The sequence below is a fragment of the Rana temporaria genome, chromosome 4, assembly GCF_905171775.1.
Source record: "Rana temporaria chromosome 4, aRanTem1.1, whole genome shotgun sequence".
In the NCBI taxonomy this organism is placed as follows: domain Eukaryota; kingdom Metazoa; phylum Chordata; class Amphibia; order Anura; family Ranidae; genus Rana; species Rana temporaria.
In genome coordinates, this window is record NC_053492.1 from 175,401,342 (window position 1) to 175,422,528 (window position 21,187).

Consider the following 21,187-nt stretch of genomic DNA (forward strand, 5'->3'; position numbering starts at 1 on the left):
TGTTTCTGAACAGGTATTCAGTTTCATGGGGGGGCTGTAGTGCCACATGGGTGCAGTCTATTGGGAAGCCAGCAATGCTGTAGAAGTCAGTCATGGCTTGCAGACGCTGCTCCTCCTGGGTGGGCTTCACAAATTGATTGGTCATGCGCCGCAGTATGGCAGGGACCACCTGATGGACACATCGGCTCATTGTCGACTGCACCATCCCAGCCAGACCTCCAGATGCACGCTGGAATGAGCCACTGGATAAAAAATGGAGGGTTGCCATCACTTTATGTAGAGGTGTCAGGGCATGGGAGCGTCTGGTTGGGGTGATAAGATCCTCCTGAAGTAGTTGGGTGATCTCCAGGATGGCTTCCCTATCAAACCTGTAGTTGCCATACACCTCATAATCTGGCATTTGGAAAAGATCACGCCGTGGCCGATAAACTCTCGCCTGTGCCCTCATCCTCCTCCTCTGTGCCCTCCTCCTCCTTTGTGCCTGTAAGGCGGCAAGTGCCGTCAGAATCATAGATGCCCCTGGCATTTTTAAAGACAGATCCTTCTCAACTATAACCAAAATAATTCACAAAAATATAGGCAATGGTGACTCATCCAAAGCAGTCAAAGTTAGGTGACAAGAGGCAATCCTGCATTAGTCACACTAACCAGATCATCTTATCCGATTTGATGGTGGTCATAGATATAATATTAAATACTACCATCTGCATTCCTCTGAATTAGTACTGCATATCAAAAATTGGGAGAGAAAAAAAGAATTGGTCAAAAAGGAATACGGATAAATATGACTGCAATTTATTAATTATCCACATAAAAAAACACATTAATAACACAAAAAGTGCCAGTATCTCCACAGCACTAATAAAATTAGACGTTAGTCTAAACAAGGACAAGTGGCCACCACAATCATACGCACAGCTTACATACACCTGCAGGAATCAAAAAACTGGGGCATGATAAAGAATATATAAATCACAGGGCTAGATTGAGGATAGTATAGCTGCAAAAAAAATAAAAAATCTGTGAAGCTGGATACAGTTCCAATCAATTCTATCACCAGTTCATAGAGGACAAATTCCACATGGAGATGAAGTAGGTAGAACTACAATTCAATGGTAGACAGCAGCAAGTAAGTTATTGGAAACACTGCTAGTTTGGCAGTGATAGGTGTGATTACCATATAATGGGATCTGTTTGAACCAAGCAAGGATTGCTGTAGAGGCTGCAATCAGCAAGATGTACCATACTTCGGTACAGCTGAAAAACCAGATCACAATATCAAAAACTGCTTATTGCTTAGATCTTACCACCCTTGGAAAGTAGTCAGTATCTGTAGATTTCAGAGATTCCTCTGGTTACAGAGGCCGGCGTTTTTTTTGCAGATTCCTTCAGTGGTATGGTGGGAGGTGCGCCCTCAAATCAGGTCCTCTGCATACCAAGGCCAGACCATTCAGTTCCAGGGTGAATAGATGCCTTTGTAATGTCTTTGAATGCCAGTAGATGGCAGTGTAGATAGGCAATAAGAAGTCAGCATGCAGTTTTAAATACTTGCTGTATGTCTCAAAGTGATGTCCGTGCAGTGGTGTATGCTGCAGTAAAAATAGATTCTTAAGTTGGGAGAGAAGGCCCCCAGTAAAAATATAATCAGGTGGCTGTAGTGGTGGTCAGTCCTGCTTCATCGCTGATAAGCGTGATGCTTACATGTTTCGATCCTAACAGATCTTCATCGGAGCATAGATGTGTGTTCAAGATCTCCCATTAAATAGCCCAGGGTCATTAGTAATTGTTTGATTTCAGCTGGGTTAATTAGAAATCAGATACATCCAACACAGTGACATTCAAGACAAACAGACTAACTAGTGGAGTGATATGGTAGCTTTTGCCGGAATTTTTTAAATACCCAAGTAAAAAATAAAATAAAAGTAGTGAATATAAAGAATTATTATCTTATCACATTAGAAATAAAGATTGTATAGCAGGGTGTATCCTGTTAATAGGGAAGATGACACTGGTTTGAGGAAAAATGGTATAGGTAAATCTAAAAGGTATATATCAACCAATGAGGTTATTAACCATTTACGTCGCAAAGGGATAATTTACATAGATTTCCATTCCTCACTCAGTGCCATATCTTCCGATTTTGCACACAGGTATTGCATATAGTTTGAAGGCACTCAGGTATAAGTCTCATGTACAGGCAGATCAGGAAAGAAAAAGGGGGGGGGGAGGGAAAGGAGATGGAGTATTATGGGGTGAGATGAGGCAGGGAGTTTAGCTATAGTAGAATAACAAATTGCCAGTAATGGATGCCTTTTTCATGAAAACATACAGAATACTTAGATTAAACATTTTTTTAGAGTCATCCCATTAAAATGGGGGGGTATATATAGGCAAAAGATCAGCTAAACTTGAAGAGGATAGGATGACCCACAGTAATATTCCATTCAATATGGCAGCATAGGTCATGTACCCTAGGTAATTTAAGCTAGACATAGAGGGTATTTCAACAACCATAGTAATACCTGTGACCCATAAAGGGCGATCTAGGGGTCCAAAAAGACCGCTAGATTGCATTCATTATTTAACCCCTGAGGCTGGAGACTGCCTATATTGTATATCCACATATCTCTTTGCGATAGAGAATCCTGTCAAAATCGCCCCTCCTTGGGGGTAGATTAAGCCTGTAGATACCCCTACATCTAAGTCCATCCGGGACACCATTGTGGTATTTTAGAAAATGTAGAGATAGTGGTCGATCGTCATCTTTTTTGTTAATGCTTTGGACATGTTCACTTAGGCGGATTTTCAGTTGACGTTTAGTCTTACCGACATACATCAGACCGCACGGACAGGTGAGTAGGTAGATTACTCGAGTAGTCGAGCAGTTAATGCAACTGTTGATTCTGAAGTGTTTAGTGCCATCGGCACTATGAAAGGTATCAGTTTTTTCTATATATTTACACATGGAGCATCTACCACAGGGATACATCCCTTTTAGAGGTGGCAGATCTGTAAGCTAGTTGGGTTTAGTAGTTCTCTGGTACTCAGAGTGTACCAGACAGTCTTTTAAGTTAGTGGATCTTCTTGCTGTTAGAAGGGGACGATCACCAACAAAACTTCCCAAGATGGGTGCTTCAGATAATATGTGCCAGTGCTGATTAAGTATGGATTTTACCTTTTCCCACTGTTCACCATATTTTGTTATTATTCTGATTGAGGTGGTTTGAGTTTTAGGTACTTGAAACCTATCCACACTTCGTTTAGCAAGAAGATCCTTTCTATCCGTTTGGTATCCACGTTTCTTGGCTTTACGAATGCAGTTATGGGAGTATCCTCTCTCCCTAAACCTGCTGTACAGGTCTTGCGATTCAGATGCAAAGTCATTTTCGTTAGAACAGTTCCTTCGAGTTCGGAGGAACTGTCCAACTGGAATACCATGAATAAGCGATCTAGGGTGGTCACTGGTAGCATAGAGGAGTGTATTCGCCGCAGTCTCTTTTCTAAAGGTTTTGGTCAGAATTTTTCCATTTTGGGCGAATAGGGTTAGATCAAGGAAAGACAAGGATTCCCTATGCCAAGTATAGGTCAGCCTTATATTCCTCTCATTCTGGTTTAGTTCTTCCATGAATGAATCTAGCTCTTGGGGGGTACCCACCCAGATCATGATCACATCATCTATGTACCTCAGCCACAGACAGCAGTGGCCGAGGTACAAAGATGAGGCGTACACTATTTCATGTTCCCAAAGCCCTAGATGTAAACATGCATAGGATGGAGCCCAAGGGGCTCCCATTGAGGTTCCCCTAGTCTGGCGATAGTTTGTATTCATGAATTGGAAGCAGTTATGCTCAAGCATGAATTGCAGAGTGTCAATGATGAACTCATTCTGTGCTGCCAGGTTGGGGAACTTTTGGCAAAGAAAGTGGTCCACCGCCCTGAGTTCCCACTCATGGGGTATCGACGTATACAGGGATTCAACGTCGATCCCCACGAGTAGGGCCCCGTGGGGTAAGACCACCCCATCAAGATGACTCAGAACATCCCGAGTATCCTGAACATAAGAGGAGAGCCCATGAACCAGATCTTTGATGAGTGCATCAATATATTTCCCGACTCTCTCCAGGGGTCCTTTAACTGCTGACACTATAGGCCTCCCAGGGGGATTAGTGGCTGATTTGTGGAGCTTAGGAATAATATAAAAGGTGGGAGTGTTAAATTCAGTGACCCTTATATATTCATATTCTCGCTTTGTTAGTAAACGTTCCTCAAGGGCGAACCTAAGTCTATAGTTGAGATCATCAATAATAGCGACAAAGGGGTTACTCGCAAGTTTTTGATAGGTATTTTTGTCGCCCAAAAGGCGCATCACCTCATTTTCATACATTTGTTGGGGCAGTAGGACCGTATTGCCCCCCTTGTCACTACTCTTGATAACTATATCTGTAGCCATCTCCAGCTCCCTACATGCCTTTCTCTCCTCTTTGGTAATGTTATCAATCCCTCTCCAGTTCCAATTAATCCTGGACAGGTCTTTTTGTACCTGTTCCAGGAAAAGCTGGATCCATTTGTGTTTTGACAATGCCGGCATCTTTAATGATTTTATTCTAAGATTGGAATTGCGTGGGGCATCAGATACAGGGACTATAGTGTCGTCCTCCAAGTCAAAGTCCTAATTTTCTTGTAAGAGGGAGACTAGTGCATCAAGGGCCTCTCGTTCCTCTTTATTAGTGTCAGTCATATCCGATTTCTGCTCTCTTTCATTATGCCAGTATCTAAAGATTCTTTTCCTAAGAAAGAGGCTAATATCCTTATATACTTCAAATTCATTCATTGCCGATTTGGGCGAGAATGAAAGTCCCTTTTGTAAGAGGGAGATATGATGCTCATTCAATTGGAAGTCTGATAGATTAACAACTTTCATATCAGTATGGTTTGAGGTCGGTGTTGTCGGTTTAGTGGGCGATAGTGATGGGGCAGGGATTAATGACGTCTGGATCAAAGCTCTCTCATTGGTCTGTCGCTGTCTCGTCCGCTTGCGTGGTCCTGATCGTGATTTTTGGTGCCCGCTCTCCCTTTTAGTATTGGTTTGTTTATTCCTTTCTTGGTACCTATTTTTTCCGCGGTGGCGCCGCCCTTCTCTAAAAAAATGACCGATTTTTCCTGGGAATCAAGATCACTGTCTGAGGAGTAGTTAGTGGGTTGAGGGGTTTTGGACCTATGACCCCGTCCTTTGCGGGATCTACTCCTGCCCCTGGGTATGGTGGGATCAAAGATATCTTCTCTTTCCCAGTCAGCTAGGTTTTGTTTAAATTTTTCCTGTTTACTTGCTTTTAGGTATTTTTGTGTTCTTTCAACTTCTTTTTTCAAAAGGTCATTACTTTTATCAAAGTTTGGATCTGATTTAAATGGTTCAAGGAGTTTAACACTATTGTCGATCTCTATTCTAATTTCTTCAAGTTGTAATTCTTCCTCATTCACTATCATGCGCAGAGTGTCAAGGCCCCTCTCCAGACAGCTTTCTTTCCATAGTTTTAGAAAGCGGGGAGTATGTAAGTGGCCAGCGGGAATTATCCTTTCCCTAAGGCCTCTTGGGATAATTTTGTGATCGATATGCGATTTCAGCGAGGAGATGTCCCATTTGCGATTCAGGAACTTGATAGTCAGTTTCTTATGTGTCTTAAATAGCTTTTTAAGAGACTCATCTCCTTCAGAATGCACAGATGGATCACTTGAAAAAGCAGATTGTATTTCCAGGTCTATTTCCTTATCTAATAGATATGCCATGCCTTAGATAGGAACTCTGATGGAGAGGCCAAAGAACAAGGCAGTGTGTGAATGAGCGCTAACACCGTATGTACTAAGAAAAGCAGAAAACATACAGAAATATGGATGGTCAGTTACCTTATACAAAACTTAATCCAATTCAGACCAAGGAACTACAGTAGGGTATAAAATTCAGGCAAAACTACTACCAGAATAGTATATCACATACCATTAAAAAAGTGCTTGTGAAGAGACTGAACGGTAGAAGGTGGATAGGGAGAGTCAACACCTAGGAAGGGAAGTATAATCCCAAAACATATAACCAAAATAATTCACAAAAATATAGGCAATGGTGACTCATCCAAAGCAGTCAAAGTTAGGTGACAAGAGGCAATCCTGCATTAGTCACACTAACCAGATCATCTTATCCGATTTGATGGTGGTCATAGATATAATATTAAATACTACCATCTGCATTCCTCTGAATTAGTACTGCATATCAAAAATTGGGAGAGAAAAAAAGAATTGGTCAAAAAGGAATACGGATAAATATGACTGCAATTTATTAATTATCCACATAAAAAAAACACATTAATAACACAAAAAGTGCCAGTATCTCCACAGCACTAATAAAATTAGACGTTAGTCTAAACAAGGACAAGTGGCCACCACAATCATACGCACAGCTTACATACACCTGCAGGAATCAAAAAACTGGGGCATGATAAAGAATATATAAATCACAGGGCTAGATTGAGGATAGTATAGCTGCAAAAAAAAAATAAAAAATCTGTGAAGCTGGATACAGTTACAATCAATTCTATCACCAGTTCATAGAGGACAAATTCCACATGGAGATGAAGTAGGTAGAACTACAATTCAATGGTAGACAGCAGCAAGTAAGTTATTGGAAACACTGCTAGTTTGGCAGTGATAGGTGTGATTACCATATAATGGGATCTGTTTGAACCAAGCAAGGATTGCTGTAGAGGCTGCAATCAGCAAGATGTACCATACTTCGGTACAGCTGAAAAACCAGATCACAATATCAAAAACTGCTTATTGCTTAGATCTTACCACCCTTGGAAAGTAGTCAGTATCTGTAGATTTCAGAGATTCCTCTGGTTACAGAGGCCGGCCTTCTCAACTATAGCTCTAGTCACTACCTACAGCAAACCCTTCCACGGCATGTGTAAAATTAGGGCTGCTTTTATAATGTGGAAATTTAGTCAGGGAAACTAACAGGTGCGCACAGGGCGGAAAATACGGCGCACACACTTAATTTTGAGAATCGCCCTAACTCCCTCATTTGCATCTTTGCCTATCAAAAACAGCGGCGAGACTAGCGTAATTTGCGCCCGGGGATGCGCAGGTGTAACTAATTTAGGTAGGGCTGAAAATACGGAAATCTGGGCTTAACTCGTTTTGAAGATCGTGCGCAAAGATACGCGCCGTGTAAATTTAGAAAACTTGAGTTAAGTCTGCGTATCTCTTTTGAGAATTTGGCCCAAGGTTCCTGAGATGATTATTAAAAAGGCACAATGACTTAAGAACATTTTTGCGCCTAAGAAAACTTGCAGGAGATGCAACGCAAACCAGTAAACACTCTTTTTTTCGACAACCGTGTAAGCATGTTTAAATGCAAAAAGTGCAATTGCATCATCTGACAATTTATACCATGTGGACAACCTACTTTTTGTGATTCTGTAGGATGCACACATGTGGTTGAGCAATATATTAATTGTTCAAGTTAATATGTAGTATATTTCTTACAGTGCTTGTGCAAACTTTTATATGTGGGACAAGCTTGATGCACATTATGTAAAAGAGTTGGGGAGCATCGTAGGTTTATAGAAGATGGCTCCACTGAACATAATGTTCCTTGACACATTATTAATTCACACAATAAAAACAGCAAAGAGTTACATTTCTTATATTATGTCAACAGAAACCTATTGTATTCATAAATTGGACACTTTAACCCTCAAGGGGCTTAACCCAGGGGTGCCCAACCCAACCTTTTGAAGAGCAAGGGCCACTTATGCGACTTGGTAACTGGTCACGGGCCACAATAAGCGGAGCGGGTGAATGGCAGACCACTCGGCTCTATAGAGCCCACTCTACTCTCAGCACACCAAACTCGCAGGTAATAGAAGTCTACGGCTTAGTGCAGGTAACCCACAAGTGCACTTCTGTGCACCTGTGGATCCGTTTAAAAAGCAGCCCAGTAACCACTGCAGAACAGATATGTCCATATATACACTGTGATTTTAGTAATAAACTTTAATAACAGTATTCTATTCAATTTTATTCCATCCCAGAGCAGGCGGTCGCGGGCCACATCAGAGGGCTCCGCGGGCCACATCAGAGGGCACTGGGGGCCACTGGTTGGGCACCTCTGGCTTAACCACTTGGCCGGGTAGGTTTTACCCCCTTAATGACCAGGGCATTTTTTGCTGATCGACACTATCCTACTTTATCTGGCTATTGCGCGGTCATGAAATTTTGTTTCAGAAAAATAGAGCTTTATTTTGGTGGTTTATCACTATCCCTACTGTTTTTTTATTTTTATTTTTTTATTATATAGACGAAAAAAAAGGGCAAACATTTTGAGAAAGGCACAGTATTTTCTACTTTCTGTTATTAAGCATATTTAATAAAAAATCGAAATATCAATTTTTTTCATACATTTAGGGCAACATGTATTCTGCTACATGTCTTTGGTATAAAAAAATCACAATAAGAGTACATGTATTGTTTTTTGTGAAAGTTATAGCATTTACAAGCGATAGTGTGTATATATATAATGGAATTTACTTGCTATAGACATTATACTGTAATGGCGGTAAGCAGTGACTTATAGTGGGATTGTAATAGAGTGGCGGACAATCTGGCACAAACAGACACTGGTTGGGAGGGTCAATAACTGACACTGTGTGGCTAGTGAACCTTATAATAAGAACATTGATAATTCAAAATCTGTACACTGACTCTGTATTAATAAACCTGGCTAGGAAGGTGTTAGCATCTAGGGGCAATCAAGGGATTAACTGTGTGCCTAACAATTGTAATGTGTGCTTATTTTACGTAATAAACTAGCTGTTTTTCCCTGCTTTTCAGGAAAAACAAACAGTGAGGCCTTGTACACACGGCCGAGAAACTCGACGAGCAAAACACATCGTTTTGCTCGTCGAGTTCCTTGTGAAGCCGCCGAGGATCTCGGCGAGCCAACTTTTCCCATTGCCGTTGGGGAAAAAGAAGACAGGCTTTCTTTTTGCCCCGACGAGATCCTCAGCGGTTTCCTCGTTGAAAAGTGTACACACGACCGGTTTCCTCGGCAAAAAAAAAACCCCAGCAAGCTTCTTGCTGGTTTTTGCCGATAAACTCAGCCGTGTGTACGAGGCCTGAGAGTTTTGGAGTTTGTAAGCACAGAACTCTGTGTGTGTGATTGGATAAAGCTGATCAGCAGGTTTCAGCCAAAATCATTGACTGATATCTGTTGCCGAACTTGTACTGTGCACAATCACAGCATGGGTTGGCAGGGGATATACATGTAGGCTGCAAGCCCAGAAAAAGGCCAGTAACATACATGTACGTGACTGTGCCTGCCTTCCACTTGCAGTATATTTACTGTAAGCGGTCAGCAGATGGTTAATGAAGAGATAGATATACATACAGTTTTTTTAGGACCCTCCCCTTCCCCCTTTTTTTCTTTCCTCCTTTTGATTTGATGACCAATTGGAATGGTTGCATTTGTAAATCTGTCTATTACATATCTACACACACATATATTCCCCATTTTGAAGTCTCCTGTATCAGTGGCCCAATCTAATTTGCATTTGTTTTTCTTATGTATTTTTTGTTGCGTTGATTTTCTTCTATTTCAATTTTTTTATTCATATATATCTATTAATTGTTTATTCTTCATTAATTAATACATTCTTTTTTTGCATCAACACGATATTACATTATATATAGTGGTATTGATTGTATGTTGTGTATACAGTATACGTGTATAATATACACTGCTCAAAAAATTTTAAGGAACACTTTTGAATCAGAACTCCTGGGATATTGATCTCAGTTAAGTAGCAGAGGGGGAGGGGTGTATACAGAGGGGGTTGTTAATCAGTTTCAGCTGCTTTGCTGTTAATTGAAATTAACAACAGGTGCACTAGATGGGCAACAATGAGACGACCTCCAAAACAGGAATGTTTTTAAAGGTGGAGGTGTCTGACATTCTGTAACATCGTTCAGCATGACCGGTTTGGTGGTGGGTCAGTGATGGTCTGGGGAGGCATATCCATGGAGGCACGCACAGACCTCTACAGGCTACACATGACACACATGGCACCCTGACTGTCATTAGGTATTGGGATGAAATCCTTGGACCCATTGTCAGACCCTACGCTGGTGCAGTGGGTCCTGGGTTCCTCCTGGCGCATGACAATGCCCGAGCTCATGTGGCGAGAGCATGCAGCCAGTACCTGGAGGATGAAGAAATTGATACCATTGAATGGCCCCCACGCTCACCTAACCTAAATCCAAAAGAACACCACTGGGACATTATGTTTTGGTCCATCCGGTGGCGTCAGGTTGCACCTCAGTCAATTCAAGGGGCTCAATGATGCTCTGGTCCAAATCTGGGAGGAAATACCCCAGGACACCATCTGTCATCTCATTAGGAGCATGCCCTGATGTTGTCAGGCATGCATACAAGCACTTGGGGGTCATACAAACTACTGAGGACCATTTTGAGTTGTTGCAATTAATTTCAGCAAAATGGACTAGCTTGCTGAAAAAAAAATTCACTTTGATTTTCGGGTGTCTTTGAATTCAGCCCTACTGTATGTAGGTGGATAATTTTAATTTCCATCAAATGATGTGCCATCCTTTCATTCCTAACACAATAAACAGTCCATATCAGTATAGAGCATGAGATTTTTGCCTGTTGAGATCTGATATGTTTCCCAAATGTATGTACACACATGTATACTGTATACATCCATTTACACAATACATTGTGCATTGCTAATTTTAAGTTTTTAAGGATTTTTATCATTTGACATTTTTTAATAGTTGATTTATTTATGGTTGTATCTCATGCAATACTATTATGTACAGTGGACATTTTTTTTTATATTCCATTTATTCTCTTGAATTATCATAATGATTCTTTTAAAATGTATACATAGACAGGGTGGTGCTGCAAAGTTGTGGAGATATCCATTGTGTTGATGGTTGCCTTTCCCCTCTTTATCTCTAGTGTATTTAAAGGGGTTGTAAAGGTTTGTTTTTTATTTTTTAAATAGGTTCCTTTAAGCTAGTGCATTGTTGGTTCACTTACCTTTTCATTCGATTTCCCTTCTAAATGTTTTTTTTTTCTTTGTCTGAATTTCTCACTTCCTGTTCCTCCTCAGTAAGCTTGCCCCCATCATCCGAGCCATTCTGTTTGGGGGTTAGTCAGTGTCTTCCCCCAGGTATGTATTCCCAAGGGAGGGGGAGAGCACACTGACTAACCCCCAGCCAGAACGTCTCAGATGATGGGGGAAAGCTTACTGAGGAGGAACAGGAAGTGAGAAATTCAGACAAATAAAAAAATAAAAAAGGGAAATCAAAAGAAAAGATTGCACTAGCTTAAAGGAACCTATTTAGAAAATAAAAAAAACAAACCTTTACAACCCCTTTAAGCTGTCTTCACCATCTCCACTCTCTGACTTGAGAAAGAAAGGCTTTGAAACACATTATCACAAAGATGTTGTAAAGGTTCCCTTCCCCTAGAATTGCTTGGTGCAAGAGGTGGCTGATGCCAGTTCCTTTCCCTGGCATGGGCATGGTCCAGTGTACAGTTCAATTTGTTCACAGTAGTGCTTTTGCCCTCACTCTCCCAGCAGTTTGTCTGTCTACCATTACATATCGGCAGCACCGGAGTAATTTTTTTAGTGAGCTCTTTGTCACACAACTTTGTAAGTGGATTTCCTTTCATCATGTTGGTTTCAATAATCAGGACATTTAATTTATGCACCTTTGGAATCATTGGCTAGGCATGACGGTCTGGTTTGACATTATTGTGGGCACTACATACTGGGTCCCTTAATTAGTTACAGTAAAGGTTGGAAGCCCTGGGGCATTTTGTGCCCATAACCTTCACCAGTGTTCCCTCTGCAGGACTTTGGGTTTGTGTACAGCACAGTTTGTCCACAACAACCTTATTATTGTGCATTATATTACATGTGGTCCTTAGATACGCTATGGTGCATTTGTTTCCTATGAATGGAAGAACCTTCATTGAGTTTTATCACTAGACTGTGTGCTCTTGCTTTGTTGTCTTGCTTGCTTTGTTGTTTCATCAGCCCATTAACACTATTTACTCGATTACAAACCCTGTGAAAAGGAAGATTCTTAACATCTGTTTCAAATGGACAGTTGCTTGGATACTAATTTAAAGTCCTTGTCAGAAAATCTTCACTCTGTTCAGTATCCGATCCTACCTAAATCCTTTAAAAATAGTAAACAGTTTTGAGCAGTCTATTTTTTTAATTTTAACAAATGTTTTTATTTCATATGTATATCCATTGTATATTGTATGTATTTTAATATTGTGTTTGCATATACAATTTCTTCCCAGGGCTCAAATTTACTTTCAGAAGTGTTTTTTACTAACAAGGAATCTTACCAAAAAGTAGATCCTTTTTTTCTACGCCATGAATACATTGGCAAGGTAAGACTATACATATTATATATTACATATATACATATATATTAAAATGAAAATATAATAAAAGGCGTCCTACTGCACTTCTGTTGTTGGAGATAGTGAAAGGTAGTGTTTTTCTTGTCTGGTTATTCAAATAGGTTGAGTCTCTCAATGTTCAATGTTCAAGCTCACTTCCTAGTAAGGCAGCATCGGAGTCATACAAAGTAGGGAATAAACAGCTGTACATGAAAAGACAAAAAAAACAATGGGCCAGATCCACGAAAGAATTACGCCGGCGTATTTCTTGATTTGCCGCGTAATTTCAAATTTTACGCGTCGTATCTTTGTTTTGTATCTACAAAACAAGATACGACGGCATCTCGGATCGATCCGACAGGCGTACTTCTTAGTACGCCGTCGGATCTTAGATGCAATTTTTCGGCGGCCGCTAGGTGGCGTTTCCGTCTAATTCCGCGTCAAGTATGCAATAGCTAGTTACGGCTATCCGCGAACATACGTCCGGCCGGTGCATTTTTTTACGTCGTTTGCATTCGGCTTTTTCCGGCGTATAGTTAAAGCTGCTATATGGTGGCGTACTCAATGTTAAGTATGGCAGTCGTTCCCGCCTCGCATTTTGAAATTTTTACGTAGTTTGCGTAAGTCGTTCGCGAATAGGGATTTGCGTAGAATGATGTCACCGTCGTGAGCATTGGATTGTTCCGGGTTAATTTCGAGCATGCGCACTGGGATACCCCCACGGACGGCGCATGCGCAGTTAAAAAAAAACGTTGTTTACGTCGGGTCACAACGTATTTACATCAAACACGCCCCATCACAGAGATTTGAATGCCGCGCCATTACGCCGCCAAAGATACACTGCGCCGCTGTATCTTACGGCACAAATTCTTTGAGGATTCGAAAAAAAAAATAAGTTACGGCGGCGTAGTGTATCTTAGATACGCTGCGCCCGGCAGAGAGATGCGCCGCTGTACGTGGATCTGGTCCAATGTGTGCACTTCTAGTGCAGTAAGTTCACATCTGAAAAAATAATAATATAATGGTGGAATTATAATCGCATAATTAGCAAGAAAAACATGCCCATTCTGATACCACCTCCAGTATGAGTTAAGTATGGTAAAGGTCAGCTGGTAGAAACATCCAGTACTCACTCAATAGTTATTAATCTGGATGTGATTTACTGATTTTGCAAGTGATCAATGATTTAACACCACTTCCCACCACCAGACATGTTAGTATTAATTGTTTTCTTATACAGGGTTCATGCATTTTTTTTTGGGAGGGGCATGACAGGGTTTCTTTAAAGTAGAGGTATTACTCTTTAGTTATTAAATTATTATTTTTTATAATGCATTGGCTAACAATCGACAAAATAATTTTATGTGACAGAAATGTTTCTTTCCTTTCAAGGTAGGTAATAACAACTGTATTGTGATGCCAATAATATTAATATGACTGCTATTGCCGTATGATAAAATTGCATGTATTCCCCTGATCAATCAACTTAATAATGGCAAAAAGAACTTCCATTTTCTATATTAAACCCAGCCTCAATAAATGTCATGCATGGCTGATGAACTTGCTTTTTTATATATTATTTTTTAAATGTTTGTTATAGGAAATGCAGTAAGACTCTTGAAATAGAAGCACTAAAACCCTTTTCCCCAAGCACAGCAAAACGTGCAATTCGAACTAGCACAATATTGTGTGTAGATAATTAAAAAATGACTGCACATACGGACTAGTCCTTCCTGATATCTAATAGTCAAAGCTCCTATAATATTTTGTTGTTGCATTCTACTACAGTTAAATAAAGCACTGAAATAACATAGGGTGTTGCAGCCAACATTTATTAGAAAATATTTGCAAACAATCTCATATGCTTACACAGCATAAGTGTCAGAGGCGTTGCAAAATAAACTGTGGAACACATTTGAATCTGTGAACACCTGACAGTCATAATACAGAACACCTGCATTTTTACAGCAGACTAAAATCTAATATAATGCACTTGTAATGATGGGGCTTACATAATCTTTTGGACTATGTTAAAGTTTCACATGTAGTTTTTTTTTTCTCATTCTTTTAATTCTTTATTGAATATAAAAAAATAAAAAAATTGGCTTTAAGGCAAGCATGTGCTTTGCCCAGTAACGAAAAAGTAACAGGCTTGCTTTATTACTCCACCTCTTTACAGCATTTTATACTTTCTTTCATACCTTTGTAACACAGGGTAATGACTTTAAAAGACAATTATAAAACTTTCAGCATATTAAAGAATCAATTTCCTGATTAGGGTAGAACAAATGTGTTACTAATTTACAAAAAAAGGTTGAGAAATTAAGGACCAGTCAGCCTAATATCAATAGTATGTAAGGTATTTGAGAGAATGGTAAGGGATGTTGAAAATAAATTTGTCCACGAAAATGGTATCATAAGTGACAAGCAAGGGTCATTAAAACACTGTCTTGTCAGACCAGCCTGTTATCTTTCTATGAGGAAGTAAGTGAGAAATTGGATGGTGGAAGTCTAGCAGAGATACTTTATCGAGATTTTGCTAAGGAATTTGATACTGTACCATGTAAACATTTGTGCCCAGATTCTCAAAGAAGCACCTATCTTTAGGCGGGCGTATCGTATCTCAGATACACTACGCCACCGTAACTTAGAGCGGCAGGTCCCGTATTCAGAAAGGACTTGCGCTCTAAGTTACGGCGGCGTAGTGTAAATGGGCCGGCGTAAGCCCGCCTAATTCAAACTAGGTTGGTAGGGGGCGTGTTGTATGTAAATGATTGGTGACCCCACGTAAATGACACACTTTACGAACGGCGCATGCGCGCACATGCTCAGTATCACGTCAAATTTTTAAAGTAAATTACGCCCGCTCAATGCTTAGTCGACGTGAACGTAACCTACGCCCAGCCCCATTCACAGACGACTTACGCAAACAACGTAAAATATGACGCTGTTCGTACATTTCCGACGTCCATACCTAACATGACTTACCCCTGCTTTATGAGGGGTAACTTTACGCCGGTCCGACGCCTTACGTAAACGACGTATCTTAATACGCCGGGCGCACATACGTTCGTGAATCGGCGTATCTAGCTCATTTGCATATTCGATGCGGAAATATACGGAAGCGCCCCTAGCGGCCAGTGTAAATATGCACCCCAAGATACGACGGCGTAAGAGACTTACGCCGCTCGTATCTAGGCAACAGTGAGGTGTATCTGATTCTATGAATCAGGCGCAGAGATGCGACGCCTCACACTCAGAGTTACAACGGCGTATCTGGAGATACGCCGTCGTAACTCCTTTGTGAATCCGGGCCTAGATCTATAAAATGAGGTCTATTGGAGTTGACAAAATTGTATGTACATGGATAGGAAACTGGCTACATGAATGGGTCCAGAGAGTAGTGATACATAACTCATTCTGTAAATGGTCTAAAGTTGGGAGTGGTGTGCTCTGGGAATCTCTTGGGGCCAATGTTATTTATTAAAAATATACATGTTTGAATTAGGAGCTCAATTTCAGTGTTTACTGATAATAATATACTATGCATGGTAATTACTTTGGCACAAGATATAGCATCATTATAGCAAAATAGGTGGTTAGGCAGCTACATAGCAGATCTTATGTCACACACTTCGCAGCACAGAGCATAGAGCTGAGTGTAATCTGAAACCTGAGTGGAGGGGAAGGGAACATCCCCTCTACACAGTCTCACTGGGAGGCTGTCAATGAGCTGCTGTGTGCTAAGGAGAGAGGGAAAGCAGGACATCTCCACGGTGGGGACCCTAGTTCTGAGGGCCTGGGGGGGGGGAATTCCCTTAATCTGCAGAGATTTCCTCTCACTTCCTGTTTGGCTATGGGGCAGGAAATAAAGAGAAATGAACGGATGGCAAAAATGTTTTAATAGGGGTTATAACCATAACTTACTCTATCCAAAATGGAAAAACAAGTGTTGCCTATAGTTCTACTTTAAGCACAATTTTCTGCTAAATTTATGGAGGACTAGGAGGATAGAACCAGGCCAGTGGTGCAGCAGAAAACATGTAGCACAGTGATGAGGGTATGTGGTCCAGGCAGTGAGCAAAGAAAGGATTGGGGGCAGGAACAAATAAATCCATCTGTTATTTGTCTCATCAGCAATCAACAGAAATACAATTAAGATTTCTTAATATGTACAACTGACACAAGCAAAGGATTGCAGGAGAGTCCTACTACCTACCTGCTAGGTATAGGTGACCACGTTGGTGTCCCTTGTGTCATCCCTATCATACCGGCAGCAGTGTGTCCGCTTTATGGGGGGGCACCAGACCGATTTGTCTTGCGGACCAGTCCACCTCATGAGACTGGCTCTGCACTAAAAGTGTAGCGCAAGCCGGCGAGGACTCTTTTCATGCTGCCCCTGCAAAGTGCTGCCCTAGGCCTGGGCCTTGTTGGCCTAGGCCAAGATACAGCCTTGCTTTAAACATATTATTTTCCAAAATTTGTTTGCATAAAGGGAAAGGACAGACTGTAAAAAAGTATAATAAATCAAAAGAAGTCTTTCTGACATCGTTTTCATCTTCTTTTTCCCCTAGAAGGCCTGAAACATTTTTGTTCAGTCATTTTCTGAGCAGTAATCTTTATGTTTCTGATTGTGCAGACATGTTTCACACATATACAAAATAGGAAAATACTGCGCAGGTCTAAGAGTGAAATAGTGATGACATAAACATATGTGAGAAAAATAATAAATATAAAAAATAAAAAAAAGGCTGCTGCAACTTATATGTAAGATACACACACAAATACAGTATAAAAAGAAAAGCTGCGCTGCAAGTTGAATCAACATAAATATTCAATTATGTAATAAAGTACACAAAAATCCCAGTGCAAAACTGAAAGGTAAATTAGTGCAAAAGTCCATATATGAAGTATCACAGAGGAATGCAGGAAGTGACAGGAAGTTCTCCGAATGAGTGAAGCTAAATATCCAGGCACAAATCTTGTGAATCAGATGACAAATCCACCACCACTTATGTATCAGCTGCTTACCAGAGCAAGAATAAATTCAAGCATGTACAACATGGGTCAATATGGGTCCTGGATAGACTGCCACTCTCTCTCCTGTATCACCAATCCTCTATGTCAGACCAACTTTCTCCATAGATGTTACCCAAAGGAGAAAAACACTCACATGGTGTGATATCGTTTAAAATATTTTAATGTAAAAAGATATTGCACTCACATGTAAAACGGTTAAAAAGTGCGATCGATAATCGTATAGCCGGCCGGCTCTGCTGTCTGCTCGTCCTTCCGGGTAGACAGCGTGGATCGTGGTGACGTCAGCACAATGATCTACCTCTCCAATGGGGCTCAAACTTATCTATTCCGATAAAGAGGGTCCCCTCAGGGTTTCGTTCATGGTGTTGGTCATAGTGACTGGATACTGAGTGTTGCGGGAATCCTGATCTAATATTGGCGATATGCTCACCTGAGGGGACCCTCTTTATCGGAATAGATAAGTTTGAGCCCCATTGGAGAGGTAGCTCATTGGTTAGGGAACTCTCTAGGATGGAGATGGCCTGGATCTATCGAGTCCGTACTTATAGTCCGTATGGACTAAACATAGACACTGACGTTAATGCGTTTATAGACAATGGTTAATTCTTGTGTACTTGTGATGAATTTCTGTGAACCATCTCTGAACCTTGGTACATCTGGGCCTTGATGATGGCTTACCCCTATAAGCTAACTTTATTTTCAACCCATTGGACATATATTTTCATTTTTTATTTTTACATTTATAATTTTTTATTGTGTATTTAGTGATGGGTTATCCGAAGTTTTATATATTTTTATATTTTTTGCTTAGCTATATAGATCAAGATCATCTTGATCCTTACATAAAATAGAGAGTGGCAGTCTATCCAGGACCCATATTGACCCATGTTGTACATGCTTGAATTTATTCTTGCTCTGGTAAGCAGCTGATACATAAGTGGTGGTGAATTTGTCATCTGATTCACAAGATTTGTGCCTGGATATTTAGCTTCACTCATTCGGAGAACTTCCTGTCACTTCCTGCATTCCTCTGTGATGTTTCACACATACCAGTCTCCCTGCTGCTGCTTATGACCTCGTGAACAGCAACAATTGCAATATACAGTTTGAGTGATTAATGGAGAGGAAAGGGACCTAAGGAAATGCTACATGCAGCCTGCAAACTGATAACATCATGTGCCCCACTTGGGCTTAGAATACACGGTAGGGGTTTATACCTACTGGGTATGGATGTGTATAGGCCATGTGATACATCCTTCTTTACATCACATTGATGTTTATCTTCTTTCCACCTCATTTGCTTTTGTTTTCCTTTTCATAAAGGAAATATTTCCTGTGATAATACTTCATTCAGGTACATTTAAAGCACACAGTTGTATTATTTCAGGCCAGGAGGCATTCACACAATTTATCATGAGAAGATTCTTAAAGCATTTGTTATCCCAACATTTTCTATTCCTAAAATGTGCCTGCTGTACCATGTACCTGTATGAGAAAGTATCCTGTTTTCTTTGTATTGCTGCCTTTGTGTGAAATTCCTGGTGTTCCTGCCAGTCCCTCTGTTTTCTAATAAAAAATGACCACGCTAAGCAGGAGAGCACACTGTTGTCAGTTCTCTAGCTATGTGTACTCTCCTCCAATGACCAAACTGGTCCTGACATGACCCAGCTGCTCAGTGTGCTGCTGCTCCCCCCCCCCCCCAGCTCTTATGCAGCTGAGAACAGAGGGAATGTGATCACTCGTAAATATTTTTTCAAATATCTATACAAAAATGTTTTGCCTTTCTTTTTTCTATCTCAAACTAAATGGGTTGTTTTACAAGGTGATCATTTAGAATCACTTTAACTCTTTCAGTAATTCGCTGTTAGATTGACATAACTGATTTATTATAACAGGTACAGTTTTTAAATAAACCATTTTTCTATATTGTGACAGAAATATAATTATGGTATCGCCATAGGTAGCTAACTGGTCTTTTTTAAATTTTGAGTAAAACTTATTGAAATAATAACAAGCACTCTATCTTGAAAAAAATTCAATTTGTTTTATTCTTATGCAAGATTTTTTCTTTGTTTTTACAAGATGTAAACTACCACTTAGTTTCAAACTTATATATGTCTTGTCTTGGTGCGTAAGAAGAAATGCAGGTGCAAATATGAAATTCATTGTCACACTAGAGTATATCTGTGATAAATCTACCCTGTTTGTTCTCAATTTATGCTGAGCAAATTTTTGTGCTCAAAGATTTACTGTTGGATACCCAAATTCCCTTCTTGTTGGACAGCTGTGATCGTAATATCCACTTCATAAAGATGAACAATCTGTTCCCTCTAAAGGGAGTACTAATGGCAATCTGTTTATAGATATAATTTCTTAATATGACCTGTATTTAAGAACCAAAACAGCTTCTTACGATTAACCCTTTGTGCTACAATATACATGTTTGTAATAAGCATTTTAACTATGCCCAGTGTAAGCTTGTTAAACCAAATGTGGAGTCCATCTATTCTGACTGTGGAGGTAAAATGTGGCAATGGTCCATGCTTGTTCAGGGCTTGTGCCAGACTATGCATAGTAAATTATTTTGAACAAGCAGTAAAAGCGCATATCCCCATTTAACTCTATAGCTATAAGCATTCTGGAGAAATTTAAATTTAAAGTTCACAACAAAAATATCAGCTTGTTTCTATGAGGGCAGATATTGGCAACCTGCCTGCTGTGTAAGTAAACAACCAGTAGATGTTTCTAAGCTGTTTAGAAACTGACTTAAAGGGATTTTAGGGTCTTGTGATCCTGGAGGATATTTGAAATAATAAATTGGCTTACAGTAAAAGCAGCTGGAGAGGTGGATTACGTTAAAGCTATTTTACTACTTGTCAGGCCCCGTACACACGTCCGAGGAACTCGACGTGCCAAACACATCGAGTTCCTTGTCGAGTTCAGTGTTGAAGCCGCCGAGGATCTCGGCGGGCCGACTTTCCTCATTGAACAACGAGGAAATAGAGAACATGTTCTCTATTTGGCCCGACGAGTTCCTCGTCGGCTTCCTCGCTGAAAAGTGTACACACGACCGAGTTTCTCGGCAGAATCCAGCTCCGATCGAGTTTCTGGCTGAATTCTGCCGAGAAACTCGGTCGTGTGTACGGGGCCTAAGAGTTTAGCTAGAGGTGTCACTTTTTTATTTTCTGATATTAAAAAAAAGTTGAATACAGTTGATATCTGATATTTAACACAATACATTACTACATACAGTGATTTTTAGAAAAGCATGTGGCCTAATTGAAAGTTTACCAAGCATTAACAATACAGTAAATAATAAGGAAATAATCAGGGGTAACAAAGAATAATTTAAGTACTAAATTAAAAGTTCATCAATGGACTTTTAGGGGTTCCTGTCACATTATGTTTACCCTGTAATTTCAACACTAAATCGTCCTTATATTTTTTAGATAATTGTGATACATACAGTTTTGCTATTTTAACTGTTTTACTCTTCCTCTTTTTTTTTTTTTTTACTTCATTATTCTGTATTACAGAATACCCATTGTACAGGATCAGAAAAGGGGAACTTCTCTTTCCATGTCCTCTTGCTTGGTCTGCTACTGTGCTTGGTCTGCTACTAAGCAGCATGAACATGAATAGACAGCAGAC

General features: G+C 40.2%; 1 protein-coding gene across 1 annotated transcript in view; it reads left to right on the forward strand.

Moving 5' to 3' along the window:
- Positions 1–21,187, forward strand: part of NAALADL2 (N-acetylated alpha-linked acidic dipeptidase like 2) — a 1,143,792-nt gene that overhangs the window by 957,739 nt on the left and 164,866 nt on the right. Inside the window, exon 11 of the mRNA XM_040349390.1 lies at positions 12,392–12,484. Within this exon, the coding sequence (XP_040205324.1) occupies positions 12,392–12,484 (93 nt within the window). The remainder of the gene's footprint in view (positions 1–12,391; positions 12,485–21,187) is intronic.